Genomic DNA, 19,736 nt, shown 5'->3' on the forward strand with positions numbered 1-19,736 from the left:
CTCCTCGTAGTGCTCATCTTGCTTAACCTGCATGTTTTGAAGCATAATGATAATGAAAGACTAATTTCCAAATTCAGCACCAGTCCTGCTACTTTGACCATCCTCATGATCAACACCTTGCATATCTGCATAATATAAAGTAACACCATGACGAGCACCATTAGGTTGATCATCAACCATATGTGCCTCAGCAGCAGCATCAATAAATCCCGCAGGGTCATCAAAGTTATAATTTTTCTTACCATTCTTGCTAACACGGAAATAATACACTTAATGGTCTTCATCCCAAAACTATCCCATGTCGGTTAAAATGCACTCGGAGAACTTTGAGCCATAATAGGTGATCTATACTGAAGATTTGGAATCCCTATGTTGAAGTAGTTTAAGATTTTGGCAATCATAGAAATATAACAAAAGGAAGTTACTTTGTTACATTCTTTGATGGCAAACATCTGGGACATGGAGTAGTTTGCCCAAATTATCCGAATTTTGTTCAGAAAGATGTAAACAAGGTGGATTTCAGCATTGCCAATCCTTGAGTAACCACCATTCTTTGGGCGCGATATGTGAGAAACAAGCCAAAGCAAAATGTGAGGAACCATTTTCAACATACCAGTTATTATGGTTTTGACACAGTCATCAGACCAGGGAGCCTTAAGCAACTCATTCAGATGAATGTTCCATTTAAAATCTTGATGAATGTTGGTATCTGTCACTAATGGTTTAACATAAACACTAACAATAATAATGTCAAACAATGACTTCCAAAGAGCATCAGTAAAATCATAAACCGTATTACCTATTGTAAACTTGAAGGTGGAGTCACGCCTATCGTGCAGCCCGGAGTAGAACACACGAATGATATATTCATTGTAATCTTGCGAAAGCTTCAAGAAGTAATTGATTTATTGATGCTCGATAATACGAATAACCTCCAGAATGTCCAAGGAGCAAGAAAAAACAGGTTTCCAAACATGTTGCTTCATAACAAGGCGGTTTTGATGTTTCTCTTCAAGTTCCTGAACACACATAGAAGAAACCAAAGAAAATGCAGTTTTTGGAACGATAGAGGATGTGGTAGCCTTTCCCTTACCCTTGAGATAACTCTTGTTTCTTGCAATCTTTGGTGCCATGGAGAAATTTTAAAAAAGAGTTCGCACAGTAAGTGTTTGACATGAAGTATGAAAGAGGAATGAAGTTGTTTGAGGGATATATGAGTAACCACAAAACCAAACCAGGGATAGAGATTCTTAAACACACTAAGATGACAATGAAACCTAAAAATAAATGCAAATTCGGAGTTTGGAGTTTGGAGGACTTGGGTGTGATTTGAAAGATATGAGGATGAGGGTTTTATAGAAGAGGAAATATGAGGATAATGAATGGGTGTGATTATTGAATGATGATGCTTAATGATATGTTGTTAAATTGAGTGTTGGATAAGCTAAGGTGAAGGAACTTAAGAGGTATATTGGAGGAGTTAATTACAAATGAAATGTATCAAGACCCAAGTAGAAAGGAAAAGGTGCGGGTGTTGGATGCATGTGTGAAGAGATAATGAGGAATGCTAAAAATGACATAAAACGTGTTATGAGTCAACCTATTGGATACATGTGTTAATCTGAATAGGTCATGTGTCGACACACTCGACACACATGTCGACACACTCGACACGCATGTCGACACATACTGAATCAAGTTTTAAAAAATTATGAAAATTAACTTAATAAGTCGACCTATACGAAATATGAGTCGACACATGAGGTGCAACGAGTGAAAAAGTTGAAACATAAGGTTTTGGGTCGACCTTGAAAAACTCGAATTGAAACAAGCATGAAGAGTTTTGAGAGACACAAGCAAATGATCATTTTTCATGATTTGATAGCAGTTAACATGTAAACCCACATATGTAAGCATAAAATATTAACAATATAGAATACATGTGAAGATATTAAGATGAGGTCACTATAAACATATAAATTAAAAACACATCATGGTTATCAATTGAAATTTTTAGAAATGAACAATCATACACATGTCGTATACCTTTGAAGAATAAACGGGTAAAAAAATGACTTACTTACAAAATGAAAATTGAAACGATATTACCTCACTGTACGAATGACAGAGGATGCACATGCATTTCACAAGGACCTTTCAAACGAAAGTTGAAACAAATGCAAAATGTGCCATAAAATCTTTTGACATCAACATTGTTACCACTTTTCTCTTTACCAAAGTACCTGATAGTGTGATTTGTAATGCATCCAAGAAAGTTATTGATTTGATGATCATCCTTTTTTGTTGGACTTTGATTCTTGTCCTTTTTATGATAGTTATGTTGCTCCTCCTCGGGTTTCATTTTCTTAGGTTGATCAATCCCTTATTCGATGTCCTTGAGTATGTCCTTTGAAGATACACCCGCATCATGAAATGAAATACCTTTTTCGACATTTCTCAAATCGGAAGCATTAAAAGTAATATACACATCTTTTACCAATTAATAAACACTAGTTGTTGTCTTCCTTGGTCACAAAACCCTTCTTCATTGCCACAAAGTCAATGAAATAGGGACATGTCGTCCGTCATATGTCTTGAGCATCCACAAACGAGAACCCATATTCTCTTCATAGAGCCAAGACATTTATCCTGTAAGATCAACAAAAAATTCTAGGTACCCAATCCTCATTGGGTCCTTAAGAGTGAGTGAAATCAAGGTTGCATTTGGGCAGCCATTTAAAAACACCTTTAGGAATAAAGAGTCTCCTAAACTTGCATTTTTCAATAGTGTAACTTTTCTTGCAACAAGAATGACAAGGTAAGTTATGATGAGATGTACTTTTGCTATTTGAATCTTTTTGAACATATTTATACTTTTTATATGAAGGGTTCAAAGATCGTTTAAACTTTGATGGATCAATATAAAATTTAACCTTTGGTTGTAATGCCTTGTCTAATTTAGCTTTAATAGTATTTATCACTTTTTGCCAAATGTGACAAGTTTCACAATCAAACCATAAAGGTTCTTTATCCCCATTCTTATCTTTTTTAATATCTACCATAGATTACTTAAGAGTTTCCATATTCATTTAGGTTTCTAAAACTTTAGCTTATAAATGTGAAAAGATTATTTTGTTTGAATCTAACTTTTTAAAAGCGTATATGGATTCTCTATATAGATTTTCAAAAGCCTTTTATAGTTGAGAATATGATAATTCATTAATAGATTCAAGTTTAGAACGAAGTACATTCTTCTTCTTCTTTTTGTTGGCCATGAAGCAAACTTGACCAATTAGTCACTTGAACTTGATCTTTCATCACTTGAAGAATCACTTTCACTCTCCCGAGAAATATAGGCTTTTCTAGACTTGCTAGATTTCTTGTGATGGTCTTTCTCTTTGTCTTTCTTGATCAATGTACAATTCGGCTTATAATGACCAACTTTTCCATAATTGTACATGAACCTCTATGTTTACCCTTCTTATTCTCATCTTCCTTCGAGGAATTAGATAGCCTTCTAAATTTGGTTAGGTTCTTGTTGGAGTGTTTGACTCCATTTTTCCTTATGTACCCATGGTACCTTTTGACGAACAACCCCATTTCTTCATCATCGGAATTCTCGTCATCACTTGTTTCACAATCACTTTGCTCATTGGTTTAACACTTTGAACTTGAAGCCTTTAGAGCAATAGACTTATTTTCTACCTCATTGTCCTTTCATTTCTCCTTCTTTATATTCTTCTCATTCTTTTTCTCATGTTTTTCTAAGCAAGTGACTTCTTTCTCATGTTCTTCTAGCTTGCCAAATAAAGTTGTGAGATTAAGTATTCTAAGATCATTCGCTTCTTTGATTGCGGTGACCTTAGGTTACCATTCCCTATTAAGAAACCTCAAAACTTTATTAGTACCAATATCATTGGAAATATGCTTACCTAGAGCTATCAAACAATTTATAAGATATGTGAACCTCTTTTGCATGTCGGCAATGGTTTCACCATGCTTCATACAAAATAGTTCAAACTCTTGAGTTAAGGTATTGATCCTAGCTTGTTTGAATTCATTAATTCCCTCATGGGTAAATTCTAATGTGTCCCACATAGCTTTGGCAGTTTCACAATGGGAAACACGATAATATTCATCAACACCAAGTGTGGATATGAGAATATTATGTGCCTTCCAATCATGTGATTGTAACGGTAAATTTTTTGAGATTAAGCTATTGATTAACTTAACTCACGAAGCAAGAGTCGCCACCGTGCTTTTATTATTTCCAAAGGAAAGGGAAAAATAACTAACAAAACTCAAAGAAGTTTTAAATCAAAACTAATAAAAAGAGATAAGGTTCTGGGGGTTGGTTATGCAAAGGGAAAATATTAGCATCCTAAATAGCTATAGTACTCTATAAGAACCTATTTGAAAATATGTGCATTTTAGCTTTAAAATGGTGTTGTTTGCAAAAGATTGGGGAGGTGAGAAGAGAAATATTTTCTTATAATTTTTGTGTTTGCCAAGACTTCTTGAGTCTCATGCCTACTTACCAACAAAGTGCAACGGAGGATCAAAACCTCGTAGTTCATGGTAAAAATAACAATGTTTATTTTGATTTATTTTTAATGAAAATACATTTTGTCATTTTTAAGAGAATATTCAACTAATCACCCACAAGTATGAGAACTTTGTCTTACCATGAGAAAGGCTCCAACTTGGATAATGATCAATGTGTATGCCACTAGCTCTTTTAGATGGAAAATAATTATCATCAATACTATGGGGGATATGAGGATTATATCTCAATTATGGAAATGACTAGTGTCTAAACTTTGAGAAAATGTTTTAAAAAGGAAAAGTGCACAAAGGGCACAAAAATGATTTGAATGAGTCATGTATTTTTAGTATTTTGAAAATGGGTCTGAGTATGCTTAAGATGTGTTAGCATTTATTAAGAAAAGATTTTGAAAATCACTTGACAAGAGTCAAGGTTTATTGAGAAAGTGGTTCAAGTTTTAAAATAAGAAGGTTTTTTTAAAAGAGGGAGACGATTTTAAAAATTAAAGAAGGGTGAGGAGAAGAAGAATAAATTAAATGCTAGGAAGAAAAGATATAAGCAAGAGATAGCAAGCTTTATGACATAAGTCAAGCAAGAATTCCCTCATTTGGATTGAGCCTTAAGCAAACCAAATAAGCAAAGAATAATCCATGTATCAGATGAAATAAAAAATAACCAAGCCAAGTCTTCAAAAGAAACCCAAAGTCAAAGGTACCATATGAATCTCAAGATCCGAAATCACAAACTCTCAAAGCAAGGGTCAAGGTCCTAGTTTTAAGTCCATAACTCCACAATAATGCCAAGGATAGTAACCACAAGTCCATGAATCAAGAGAACCAATTTTTTAGAAGTTTATTCCTTTATTAATGTATTTAAAAGAAAAAAGAAGTCCAAATGGACAAAGAAAAAAGAGTATAAGCATAAACAATATGGTATGAGATGCTAAAATAAAAGCATAAAGTAAATAGCAAGAAGTAAAAAGCATAAGGTAAATGACATTAAAGTAAAGTCAATGCAATAAAATTTTGGTAAGCGGTGTTAGTAATCAAGATTTGAAAGGCAATTTGTCATTTTTTGGAGAATACTCAACTTTTCACCCACAAGTATGAAAATATGAACCTCTATTTCACCATGAGAAGGGGTTCAACTTGGATAAAAATCAACAAGTATGCCACTAGCTCTCATAGGTGAAAAGAAAACAATATTTTTCACACAATACCATGAGAAGTAGGAGACTTACAATCTCACTTATGAAAATGACTTACTTTTGAGACAAATTTAGTGCCATGTTAAGCAATCGTAATTGGACTTATGTAGAAGTCACAACTATCTGAGGTTGGCTAATAATAATATTTGTGTTAATACATGCTAGAGAAATGATATATAAATCCTCCTCCTAAATTATGCCACAAAAAAAGAGGGTGGATCAAGCACAAAGGCTAGGAGAGTGGTCAATTACGTCAATCCATACTTCATGATACTTAGGACAAACTTATGTATTAATCCAAAGTACCTTAAATGATCATAGATCATTTAAGAGGTAGATTTGAAATGATGAAAGTTCATCAAACACAAACACACACCATGATCAAGATGGACACAAATCATCCAATTGATCAAAAGAAAAAAGAGAAAGGGATGAAGAAGAAGAAGACAAGAGAAACCAAATCCAAATTGAATCAGAGGTTTGATCAAGTCATCATCAACATCAAAAATCCAATTTGGTGGATTAGGGTTTTCACCCCATCAACACCCAATATCCATTGAGTTTGATAAGACCTATGATCAAAACAATCATGATCCAAGGTCAACAGAAGTCAACAAAGGTCAAACAAAATATAAAATACAAGAAAATAAAATAAAAAATGCATTAAAAAACATTTTAAAAATGAATTTTAAAAGGGAAATAAAAGAGAAAATCCATAATGTCATTCAAAACACCAAATAAATGGTCAAGAAAATTATGGAAGGTTGAAAAAAAAATAAGAAGCATAAAATAAATTTTCAAAAATTCTTAAATGTTTAAAAGTATTTTTAAACCGATTATAATAAAGGAGAACAGAGAAAATTCAAGAAAAATAGAAAGTCAAGAAAATAAAATGTGAAAAAATGAAAATCAGATGAAGAAAAATAAAATAAAATTTTAGAAATTATTTTGGATTTTTTGGATGAAAAATGAAATTATTATGAATTTTTAAAGAAAAAGAAATTAAAAAAAAACATTGAGCGTTGGATCAAGTCTCATTAATTGACGTGGCAGATCCAACACTCCTTAGGCTAGGGCGTATGATGGAAATTAACACAAATAAAACATGGGATCTAATTCAAATTGGACCAATCAAAACATTTCAAATGGACAACGTGTCCAGCCAAACTCAGATGACCTGAGAAAACTCTGGTCATCTTCCCTGATGATCCCTCACCGGGGTTTCATCGTTTGGTAAATTCATAGCATGAGACTACCACCATTGTGATCACCTCCTCATCACGAATTCAACCTCATGTTCCAAATTTATTTATCTAAACTAAGCATGGGGAGTTTCAGAGAAGTTTCAAAAATAAGCAAGCCACGAAAAATAAAATTAAATGATGAACATGATTAATCAACACCAGATAAGTTTGGGGAAAGCATCAGAGAGTGAATGACTACATTGTGGTAACTTGTTTGAGTTCAAATAATGCTCAGAACTACCTTGTCCAAATGATGGTCAGAAGTTGATGAAGCTCGATCTGGTTAGGGAGCTTGGGAATTGTTGCAAATGCTTTAGAGAAGACCAAAGGTGCTAATGGAATCAATAAATTGGATTGAAACAAGCTAGAATTAAAAATACGATAGTTGAATTTTTATAGAAAATTTTAGATTGAAGTAGGGATTTCTTGGCTCTCAAAAGCTTAGAAATGAATGCAGTAGCTTCCTCTATTTATATGGAATGTTTTTGGATCCAAATACGTGTGGAATCAAGCTTAATTCATACAAAACGAATTTGATCATGAAGTGAGAAAAGTGTGACTTGCAATCCATTAAAACTCAGCCAAATGATGCGTTTCAAGGGTCAATTAACTTCTAGAAACTTGGTTAAACATGTTTAGGTCCAAAACACATGGTAATTTGGCTTGGAGTTGAGATTAGTGAAGTTCAAATTTCGGGTCATGGGGATTTCTTTAGTTTCAAGTTACCATGTTCAACTCAATGAGGTATCCTGCTCAGAAGGCTTTTTAATCCCATTCTTCTTACAATCTGTTGATATCATATCAAAGATTACAATGTGCAAAGAAAGGTTACATTTGTATGCTTGAGCACAAAGTTATGTTATGTTGAAGTTGGCAAAAAACTGGTCATGTAACTTAGAAAGTTCTAAGTTTCCAAGTGTCTGAAAATGATATATAATGTCTCAAAGAAATCTATGGACTTCAAAGCATAATTTTACTTTGACCCTTAAAGTAAACTTATATAGGGAACCAGAAATGATATTTTGCAAAAATAATCAGCCTCATATGTTGAATATTGAAGAAGTTATAAATCTTGAAAGTTGAGAAAAAGTCACTTGAAAATATGTCAAATTTCACTAAGTCCACTAATGACCTATAATGTCTCCAAACTTTTGATGATACTCCAAGCATAATTGGCTATTGTTATGTAAAGAGAAGTTGTAGAAGATATTAAGAAGAGACATATGCAAAAAGAAGCATTCAAAAATGTTGAAAATTGAAGGAATTGTAATCCTTGGAACCATGACTTTTAATGTTGACGTTTTGGTCAAACCACCTGGAACAAGCTTGTGCACTTAGACTTTTCTTGCATTTCAAGGTGCATGGATGATCATACAAACTCAAATAGGGTGTCCTCAAATGTATCTTAATTAAATTTCTCAAAGCTTGAGGTAAATTGTTGAAGAAGGCATGGAAGTAAACACATGAACCTTTAACTTTTCTTGAGAAATAAGCCACAAAACTTTGAGATACCCTTGGTCAAAATGAGATTGAAATGTGCTTGAGGAACTTAGAGATCATGCTTGATAGATAAGTCTATTGAGAATCAATGGTTGAGCACACTTTTCTTTGAGGAATCAACAAAAATCTAGTTGAGGGACCATACTTGATGCCCTTGATGAAAAGTCCTACCTTGCACAATAAACTTAATGAAAACAAGACATATTTATGTTGTTTTAATTAATGGTTAGATAAGTAATGCACATATAAACACAAAGATAAAATACTAACAAAGAGATGCTTGATGATCCCTGCACAAGGCAAACCCAAAGATGAGAGGGAGAGGACCAAGATGTGATCTTGTTTGCATGCAAGGATGCAAATGTTATGTGGGATCCTAGGGTTAAAAATTAGGGCATGATAGATGCCCCTATTTAATTTTCTTCAATTCGAAGATATGAAGACTGAAATTTACGTCTTGACGAGATTGAAGGGACTTAAATACAAAAAACCTAATTTTGGCCCTAAGATACTGCAAAAATTGCCTATGATATGAATGCAAACAAGGATCTCTGTGGGAAATATAGTGCCACGAGAAACAAAGAACTGTTGGAGAAAAGAGGAGATAAAGCTCCGCGGAGGAAATAACAATTTCCAAAGGGGGAAAACCAAGTGGGGACAAACAAAGGTTCACAGGGGATGACTCGGCTCGGGGATAAATATTGTATTGGAAAGAAACCAATGCAATAGTTAAAAACAAACAAACCAAAGGCCTAACGGGGGAAGACTTACCAAGGCAAGACTCCGTCGGGGAAAAGATCAACCATAAGGGGATGCCAGATCCACTAGGGGGGAAATTACCTAACTACCAGTCAAGTGATAGCTTAACAAAAGTAATAAGCTCAAAAGGGAAGATTATCAACTACCAACCAAGTGATAGCTTAACAAAGGTAACCAACCAAAGATAAAGGAAAATATTACCTATTATCATCCGAATGATAGCTTAACAAAGGTAATAAGCTCAAAAGAAAATATTACCAAATTCCAGCCAAGTGATAACTTAAAAAAGGTAACCAACTAAAGGTAAAAGAAAATATTACCTACTATCAACCGAGTGATACATTAACAAAGGTAATAAGCACAAAGACCAAAGTTCAAACCAGGTATAAGCCAGAGAGAAATAGTCAAAGAAGACTCAACCCAATGAGGAAATAAACTCGTATGGGGAATTAATTCCACCCAGATAATGAATTGGAAAGGAAAACTGGAACAAAATCTTCCACAAGGATCAAACTCCATGCGGAATTAGAAAGGATAAGCGATTTCTGCTTAAGGTCGACACTCTATTGGAGAGAGGACACACACACTTCGCGGGGATAAAAATTACCAGAGAGCGGGGAATGAACCAAGAAATGCAAGATGCACAAATAACACCACGATGTTATGCATATGCGTATGAATATGCTGGAAAAAATAGACACAACAGGTTAGACTGATAACATAGTACAACTAGATACTCGGCTAATCTCAACGAGGTGAAGATGCTATCGGAGATCTCTCCAGAGATTTAGTTGAAGAGAACCCAATAATGAATGATCATAAGCCATTAAAGGAACTAAATCCTGCTATAAGGCTTAGATCCTTCTGGAGAGAAAAAGATATTGCTTGGAGACTCAAAGCAACATGAACTTCGTTTCGAGGGAAGAAAGGTTTACCGAGGATAAGAAACACCCGAACAAGATTGATTACGAAGACCTGTTGGCAACATTGTTGGAGATCTGTCATTCCCACAATCTCATGTTGGGGAAACTGATGATCATGTATACGTTCACAAAGGAAAAATCTTGTCTTGGGAGAACATTGAGCTCCGCTCTTCAAGATCTTACCATCCTTGAGATCACTGTTGACATTCCTCTTTTTTTACTCATAAATCGAGGAAAATGTTTTTGTAAATTTCAAAAACATGATTGTTTATATATCTTTTGTTTCAAAAAATATTATCGAAAATAAATGAAATTTCGTAAACTGAAACAAGATAAGAACAACAAACAAATGGACAGAAGGCTCAAATTTTATTGATAGAATGGTAGTCCGCAAATGGTGTGACTCTATGAATCGTTACAAAATTGAAAAATGGTAATGTCATACCCTAAATTTTACCCTGAGTTTTTTTTACTTGCATCAGCATACCATAATCTATCCATTTTGTCGTGTATTTTACTAGTTAAAAGCACTCATCAGGATTTAGATGAAAAGTCAGCAACTCTAGCACTTTATCTGGTTTTGATGATATTCATTCAGTCATCTATTGATTAAGAAGTCAAAAGACTTGATTTCTCAATCTCAGTGCACTATTTAGATCCATTGTATCGTGTTCCAGGGGTTCAGAAGGTGACAATCAAGAGTATTGTCATCATCTGAATCTTTGTAGGTTTTTGTTTGTGTTTGAGAATCAAAAGTAAATGGTCAAAAATCATTTCATTTGCATATGATTGACCATTCACGTTTATCCAGTCAACAATTCAGTTCATTTACAAGATGTTTGTATTTCATATTTATTAGAACATGCATTTATTCCGCATAATGCCAGAAATATCAGACAAATCAGTTGAATTATTTCTCAATTGTACATCAAATTAGCGGGAGAAAAATTTCAAAATTGAGCTTGTAGACGTCAGTTTTATTAATCTACGATTCACGTAGTTTAACCTGGCGTGTTCGTTTTATTTTTTCGACTACTTTTTTCGTCGCATTTCAAACAGCCCGGACCTTTTTACCAATAATTTTTTATTTTAAAATGTTATATAAACTTGTATGTTTCAGAGAAGTTTATTTCATGCTAATCATTTTGGAACGTTCAGTTTATTTTTCGGATATTTTTTTCGCCCGATTTTTATTCATTTTTTATCCGATTATTTTTGTTTTTTTAACCAAAATAATCGTTGGAGTTGATTAGTTTTTTAAAACATTTTTATTTTGATTTTATTTTTGTATTTTCGATTTTATTTTAATTTTGCTAACATTTTAGTTTTTAGTTTTTAAAATTTTGAAAAAATTCAATCAAGTTAAATATCTTCTTCTCCCTCCACAAGCTTGCTGACACGTGGCCATCTTCTCCCCCATAAAACTTTGTCCACGCAGACACTCTCTCCCCATAAATAATCTTTCCTTTTTTCTTTAACAAGATCTTTTTTCACTATAACCAAACAAGTTCACTATAACCAAACAAGTTACAAATTGCTCAAGTACACTTGCAAGAGACTTAAATACTCAATAAACCTAGAAAGAGATTTTTTTCTCAAGTCCTCTGACAAGAGACTTCTTTGCTCAATCAACTCAAAAAGAGACTTATGCTAAAGTCCTCAGACAAGAGACTTCCTTTCTCAATCAACCTAGAAAGAGACTTCATTGTTCAAGTCCTCAAACAAGAAACTTTCTTTCTTAAGCATGCAGGAAAAATACTTCATCTACTATAAACAGAAGTTTAGTGGAACAAATAACTACTATACTTTGATACACAATCACAAGTATAACAGTTGCGCAAAAATCCCAAAGGTTTTCAACCTTTCTAAGATTTCTAAGATAAGAAATCTTAGTATCTTTAGCCAATAACAGTTACAAGAAATAACAGCTCAGAGTTATGTTCAAAATCCTTCAAATGCGTTGTGATGTTGTAACTTTCCTTTGAGTCTTCAGCTTCCTTTTATAGAGATTGAAAAAGAGTTATTAGAGGATTTGAACATAAAGTTCAAACTTAGTAAACAAGTATGTCCACTGAATAATAACATTTCTCTCAGTATCTTTTGAAGTACTAGGTATCTACCAAAAGGTATAACAGACTGAAGATGTCACATCTCTATTTCTTGAGTCTTGCAAAACAAAAACCTAGTTGACTTTATCCAAAACTTTGGGGCTTTGATAAGACAAAACTGTTTTTGGTACAATGTACGGAACAAATGCACTTCATTCTTTCAGAGTCTGAGCTATCATCAGAAGCTGAGTCTTGAGACCAGATTCTGAACCTTCGAAGTCCGATGCCTTCAAATGCTGGTGAATCACTTCAAATTCTGATCAATCAGAATTAGGCAAACATTGCTTCTTCAGATATATGCTAACAATCAGGATTAGTTCTATGCTTGTGATCCTGCACACTTAAACAAAATATTAGAAACCCTATTGTCCTTTAAATACTTTGTTATAATCAAAACCTTTTAAGGGCATAAACAGATCGTGTTTTATCATTTTAGACTTTCCCTTGTACTCCTTATTTTACATTGCCAATTAATGTCACTATTATATTTTATTACTCATTCTCTATAGATTATTTAAACTCAGTTCTTAGAAATTAAACATTTGTCGTCTCAGATTAATTCTTTAAAACTCATTGGCAAATTAACCTAAATACAAGCATTGTTTATAATTAAAATATTAGAGTTTCGTATTCCCACCCTTATCCCTAAGTACCCCTCGACTAAAATGTATAGTTCAAAGTCTTTTCCTCATTCATTCCCATTTCACAAGGTAAACCATAAATTATTTCAAATTGTTGATCAGACGGTAAAATATACTAATAAGAACATATACTAAACAAACAATATAATAGAAGTCACTAAAAACACAAATGTCGATTTAAAAATTTAAAGGTATGAGACTATTTTCAAAATTAGTTCATCATCCTCTTAAACGGGGGATGTCTAGTTACTCAAGATTCATTTGGAAAAATAAAATAAAATTATAAAATAATTATACATAGAAGGTTGGTAGGACAAGCTCCAACTTCCATTTTCGCCTTCAACGATATCCAATGGAAATCAAGTATGTGACAATCATGTTAAAAAATAGTTATGAGAGAAAATTAAAGTAGATATATAATTAACTTTTATTTATCAAATATGTGTGTGAGATTATTTTGCACGACCATGCATAAATATTAAAAATTAATACTAATTTATTTGTTAGACTTAATTGCAACTTTGGTTCCCCTATGTTGCTTTTTTGTTTTGTTTTGGCCTCCCATTTTAAAAGTCATAATTTTAGTTTAATTTCTAAGTTTTGTGTTGCATATAAGTCCCTTTTTCAATGACGCGACGCTAAGTTTGCTGACGTGTCAATGCCAAATCATTTTAAAATCAATCCAATTTTTTTAAATTTAATATATATGTTAATATTTATTTATCAATTTTCTAAATCCTTAGATCTCAGGCTTCTTCTCCAGCTCGTGGAAAATCGGAAAATTGGTAATCACATGTTGTTCTTGTTTGAAAATCCCGTTCCTCTTCAGCTTCTACAATAAACATTCTTCTTCTTTAGGAACAGGTGCGTTAGAGTTTTGAACGTCGATCTGGAACAAGGAAGATGAAGAAGGAGAGAAACACGTTGGACGGAAAGTGAAAGGTAAAGACGCCTATGGACTCGACATAATTATCATTGATTCCTCTGATGAAGAACTTGCGTTGAAATGATTGATATGTGGCCCAACTTCAGTAGCGGTGTGAGAGAATATCACCGACGAATTATCCGCCACCGCGTTGAGAAACTCAGTTTCAAAAACTTTAATTAGCTCTTCCTTCTCCGCCGTCGCCACCATTTTTTCCTCTTACAAGCTTCTCCATTGAATCAAATTCTGTGTGGACGGGTACGTGATTTGTGGCACTAGTTAAATATAGTTTTTTATGGCTAAATTGGTGATGTTGGTTGAGAAATTGGGTCGGGACCCGTCTTCTAGTACCGGAGAGAATTAAAAAACTTTGCATACTTGAACATAGAGATTTTCCACTTTGTTTTCCATTTCTAACCATGATTATTTTAATTTCAGATACTACAGGAATATAAATATAATACTACTATTGAGAAGCATATTCATGGTATTATTAGGGAAGGAGATAAGGATTTAGAAAATTGGTATTATTAATTAAATATGGTATTATTAATATTATTATTAATAAAGTATTTATTTAATATCATTAACATAATTTTAAATTTTAAAAAATGACATGGAATAAAATTTGGTAAATGTGGCATATTCATATCCAATGTCATTTTATTAAAAATTCTTCTATTGGGATACAAAATTTAAAAAAGAGATCAAAATCATAAATTTTAAAATAAGGGGAAAAAAACAAAATAGAGAAACCAAAATTATAGTTAAATTTATTTATTAAATCTAAAAGATTGTTCAAATACTTTCAAAAAATTTTAAGCTAAATTTTCTATTGATATATATTTGACGAGATACATGTTAAAAAAAAGTTTATATTAGAGAATACACTATTAAAATTTAAAAAGAATTCAGTACAAGTCTTTTAAAAAAGAAAATATTTTTATATTAAATTACTTAAACATAAGTTAACATGTGCCAAAAGAGAGTGAATTTGTTTGATTCAGATCCAATTCAATTTTTGCGAAGTAAGCCCAATGTGAAATGAGTCACACGAATAGCAAAAAAAAAAAAGAAAAACGCCGTTGCCGGGGATCGAACCCGGGTCACCCGCGTGACAGGCGGGAATACTTACCACTATACTACAACGACTTGATGTTAAAGTTTTCTCGATAGAAGTAAATGATTATTGTTTCACTTCGCTGACGTCTCATAACACCCACCGAACAGTTGAGTTAATTTCATCTATTTTGCAACAAACTGAGAATTTGTTGTTGATCCTTGATATCTTTTAACTCTAATTTCACCGACTGAAACAAAATTTTAGATTTAGAAAAATGCTTGGCTTTGGAGGCGAAACCCCTTCAAGGTACATTCACATCATTTCACTTTTATTCATTTTTCGATTCTGGAATATTCATTCAACTTCACATCAATACACAAGAGATTGTTGTTATTTGATTTCTCAGATATGAATTGTTGAGCATGGTGAAGAAGCACTCAAATTTAATTGGGAAAACTGTTGTTGAAGATCAAGATGCTCCTGATGTTGAAATGGATATGAAGTTTTGGCATGATGTTTTTGATTTGTATTTTCTTCGCGGTAATGACTCTAGGGGACGCCAGGATGATGATCTCGTTTTCTTTGTTAGAAAATTGGTATAATCAATCTCCTTTCTTTTTTACTTTTTTATTTTTATTTTTATATGCTACCTAATGTATGATTTCCATTTCCCTTTCTTGTATGAACCATTACTGTTGATATTTTTACAAGTTTTTTTCTACACAACACAACACAGGTTTCTCGAGGTTCCAATAACGATGCAGACACTGTTGATCCTTATTTCGTACGCAGGTGGGCACCTAAGGTAAATTTATATGCTGCTGCTGAAATCTAAACAGTATCTATCTCATGCTTATTATCAATCCATATTCTTCAAATTGCATTGTTTGATACCATGATATTAGTATTCTTAGTTTTATAGGATTTCCTTTTAAAAGTATTCTTAGTATTAATATGCTTGCTTAATCATGCATACCTGCACGGCTTCATATTACTTGGTCATTGGATTGTCCTAAGTATTGATACCTTGAAGCTGTATTATCATCATTATCTGTAGCGATACTATATCATTTCTGAACCATTTGATTGCTAAAATCCTTTAGGGCTTATCATGTAGCCTTTCGAATTCCGTCAACTAATTCTCTTCATTTTTCTCCCCACCAGTTGAGCAGCCTAATTGATGAAACTTCAATTGACGTCGATTGGAGGCGTTCCTTTTACTTGAATTTAATTGCTCATACATCATTCACCGTAACAGTTGCAATTTGCAGGTAATCAATCATATGCGCTCATTCCTTTATTATTTATTTCGTCCCCACCAATCTATTTCACCCTGCCTCCTTATCCGTGTTGTTAATACTGGTTTCATTTCATTTCTATTACTTTATTATTACTTTATTATTGCTGCACGCACACTCTACCCAATAATGAGTCTCTCGTTCATTCCTTTTCTCAAAATGCCGCCACGATGGATTACCTACTTCTGTTTCACAAAATTTCTTATACAATCACTTCCAGTTTTCATTTCAGTTTCATACTTTCCTCATCATCAACTTTTTTCTTCCTAATACTGGTTCCATACTTTTTGTCTGTTATTAGACCAACTTTTTAAATTCTAATCGAAACATTCTGCAATTTCACTTATATGCCTCTAACTAAAAAGCCATCATGAATCGGTTCTTATGAGCAATATAAAACTTTTGGGTAATTTGTTGATGCAAATATATCTATTTCTCTAGTCAACAGGTTCTTCAAAACCATCAAACTGGGAAGGATACATCTTTATCCCCTATATATAAGGTAAATGTAGTTGCTAAATATGTCAATCTTTTTCAAGATTCTATCAGACACAAAAAATTTCAAGATTCCAACTAAGCATGGAGATGGCCATATCAATCTTGGTTTGTCTTCTCTAACTAAAAGCCTACTACACTGCTCAGGAAAACAATCAATGGGCCCCTCCCTTGAAGCTCCTTTTGAAAGAACTTCTTTAAAGGAACCCTTACTAGCAACATCTCTTTTCTGAAACACTTGAAGAAAACCCTTACACACTACAACTCTTTTGTGAACTTCTTGATGAGAGTTTTTAACCCTACTATACCTCAAAGAACTAAAATTTGGTTTGGAGAACAAAGCCAAATGGCTTCTTAGTTTGAAGCTTCCAAACCACAAACCATTGAGCTCCTTTTGAAGCTTATGCAACTTCTTTACGTCGACAAATCTAACAAAACTGAACCTATTACCTGCTATATTTCTTTTTTTCGGAATGAAGAGTTCCACAACTGAACCAAACTCAGAAAACTGGTGTCGGAGATTTGCAGCAGAAATCCGATCTGGAAAGTTAGAGAAGTAGAAGTGGAGGTCCTTCAACCGCTCCATAACAAAAATCAGCACCAAACAATAAGGAATGCAATGAAAGGAATGAAAAGTGAAATGAATATTTGTGATGGAAGGTGTTTTCATGAATGCAAGAAATGATGTGAGGTTAAGTTGGTGCACTCAACACCCCATGTAGAAACAGGTTAACAGCATGAATGAATGGCTGGAGGTTGTTCCAGAGATGATTATGTTTATTTCATAGTGATTAACACTGATGTAGGTATGCATGAAAGGTTAGAGAATGAGGGTTTATGATATGCAGATATGGCTTTTATGATATGCATGGAAAGAGAAAAGACTAGAGAGAGTGCAGAGCTTCTCTCTCTAGAAAGCTTGTTCATTGAATCCGTTGATATTGTTAGTTTTGGAATACTAGTTCTAGAGATTATAAGTGGCCAAAAATTTGTGGCTTTCTTCATCAGCAGAGTATGGAAGATTTACTTGGCTTTTGTAAGTTCTTATTTCCCATTATTATTTCTTCATGCCAATAAAAAAGTATGCATTGAAACATGTTACGTATAACTAAACATATTAAGGTTAGAATTGTAAATAGTGATGATATATGCAATTAAGCAAGTGTGTAGAAACTGAAGAGAGGGTACAATCACAAATATAATAGATCCATCATTAAACAATGGCTCACAAAATATAATGAGATGCATTCACATTGGTTTACTCTGTGTTCAAGAAAAAGTGGTTGAAAGACTAACTATGGCAACCATTGAACTCATGCATAATAGTTATTCTGTCTCTCTACCACTACCTTTGGAACATGTATCTTTTATGTGCGGCTGAACTTGAAGCCTTCCAATTTCAGACATGCAATGGGGAAAAGAATACAGGGGCATTAAGATCAAATCAATTCAAGGAAAAGCAGGAACAGAAGATTCAAGTGCTGAGTTATAGTGAGTTATAGGCATGTGTGTGGCATGTTCATTGAGCATCATTGTTTGAACCAAAATATATGCAATGTCTTAGAACTTGTAATATGCTTGTTTGAAGTGATGTGCAAATAGACTTTATTCTGAGCAAATTTGTTTAAAATTATTTTTAGTGTTTTAGTTATGTTGGTAGGGAAAATTTATTTTGTTAAAAATGAGTTTTATGTTTTAAACAAAAACTATTTTGATTAATTTAAAAGAAAATATTTGAAAAAAAAAAAACAGAGTAATTTGTAAATATATTTTGAAAATATGGTTACAATAAAAAAAACTCTAGAAGTGAATATATTAAGAGTAAATTAATTCCTTGCACTAGTAAATAATATTACTATCGGTACTAAGCAATGTAGTACATACGCTTCTAAAAAAAATTGTGTTTGTGTTGGTGTTGGACAATGTAGCACCGATACTTCTGAAAAAAAGTGTGTTTGTGTTTGTGTTGAATGTAACACTCCCAATTTGAATAATTAATTTAATTTAATTATTTGAAGTTTTGTGTGCCTTTAAATAATTTGGTTATTATATGTGTTGTTGGAGTGTAATGGTAATGATAGGGTGTGGTGAGAATGAAGTAGCTTGGTAGATTAATTTAAAAAATAATTAGAATAAGTATTATTTTAATTAATATTAGAAATAAATTAAGAAAATTGGTAAATAGTAGGAATTGAGTCAATTTTGTGATTTGAGGGAAGTGTGTGGTATGAGGAGAGAATCTAAAAGTTAATTGGGCAATAATAATAATTAGGCAAAAATAATTAGAATACTATATATTTTAAAAGTTGGAGAAAATTAGATTTGTTAGTACGTGAAAATAAGGAGGCATATAGAAACAAGAGCATTTGAAAGGAGAACTATGTTTTAAAGGGAGAATCCATAGGAGCTGTTTGATTTACTATTGTTGCTGGAAATCTAAGGTAATGAGGAAGAAAGGGCCTTCAATATGAGTGTATTGGATGATGAGGTAAAGAAGAGAGGTCCTTGTTCTCATTAGGGTTTCATGATTTTACCTTGATGAATTGTTGTTATGTTAAAAAATATGAAATTTGATGATTGATTGTGTTTATACATGTGATTTGGTGACTAAAATTATGTTTGTATTATCATGAATATGTATGAATAAAATTTTGTCATTGATGAATGTTTGAGTGTTTGAATTGTGTGCATGATTGTTAATGAAATTGTTGATGAAATTGCTATGAACCGTGATGAATATAAGTGTTGTAATATGTTGATGGTTGTGATACCATGATTCACTATTAAATTAGTATTTTGGGTCACTTGATTTTGAAAAATATTAGTTGGAGTCATGTATGAAGGTTTAGGGATGAAGGAGATGATGAACATATGTGAAAACTGAGCTTTATTGGGAAACACAATACAGTGACAATCGATTGCCCTATAATGACAATCGATTGCACCAATTCAAAATTTGAAAAATATGATGATGAGAATCAATTGCAGGAAAAAAAGAATCGACTGTCTGGCCTAGAAACGTGATTT

At 32.9% G+C, this 19,736-nt stretch overlaps 1 protein-coding gene and 1 non-coding gene across 4 annotated transcripts; one reads left to right on the plus strand and one right to left on the minus strand.

The window, feature by feature from the left end:
• Nucleotides 1-14,933: 14,933 nt before the first annotated feature.
• On the minus strand, nt 14,934-15,005 carry TRNAD-GUC (transfer RNA aspartic acid (anticodon GUC)). The gene has a single exon. It is a non-coding gene; the product is annotated as a tRNA-Asp (tRNA).
• Nucleotides 15,006-15,028: 23 nt separating this feature from the next.
• LOC127087993 (uncharacterized) lies at nt 15,029-18,342 on the plus strand. Of its 3 annotated transcripts, XM_051028906.1 has the most exons (7): nt 15,029-15,222; nt 15,323-15,512; nt 15,653-15,721; nt 16,081-16,187; nt 16,656-16,716; nt 16,857-17,745; nt 18,113-18,342. In XM_051028906.1, the coding sequence occupies exons 1-6, from the start codon at nt 15,191-15,193 to the stop codon at nt 16,908-16,910; spliced, it is 513 nt and encodes a 170-aa protein (XP_050884863.1). In that variant the 5' UTR covers nt 15,029-15,190; the 3' UTR covers nt 16,911-17,745; nt 18,113-18,342. The 3 variants fall into 3 exon arrangements, with proteins under 3 accessions (XP_050884863.1, XP_050884862.1, XP_050884864.1); XM_051028905.1 differs by having other exon boundaries at nt 16,656-17,745; XM_051028907.1 differs by lacking the exons at nt 16,656-16,716; nt 16,857-17,745.
• Nucleotides 18,343-19,736: the final 1,394 nt, after the last annotated feature.

Source organism: Lathyrus oleraceus, chromosome 5, assembly GCF_024323335.1.
Source record: "Lathyrus oleraceus cultivar Zhongwan6 chromosome 5, CAAS_Psat_ZW6_1.0, whole genome shotgun sequence".
Lineage (NCBI taxonomy): Eukaryota > Viridiplantae > Streptophyta > Magnoliopsida > Fabales > Fabaceae > Lathyrus > Lathyrus oleraceus.

What these genes read in the sequence shown, in the direction of transcription:
- LOC127087993 (XM_051028905.1), top strand. Translation starts at nt 15,191, where the DNA reads ATGCTTGGCTTTGGAGGCGAAACCCCTTCAAG. An exon ending in TTTTCTTTGTTAGAAAATTG is followed by an intron (nt 15,513 to 15,652) that starts GTATAATCAATC and finishes AACACAACACAG; the next exon opens with GTTTCTCGAGGTTCCAATAA. An exon ending in TACGCAGGTGGGCACCTAAG is followed by an intron (nt 15,722 to 16,080) that starts GTAAATTTATAT and finishes TCTCCCCACCAG; the next exon opens with TTGAGCAGCCTAATTGATGA.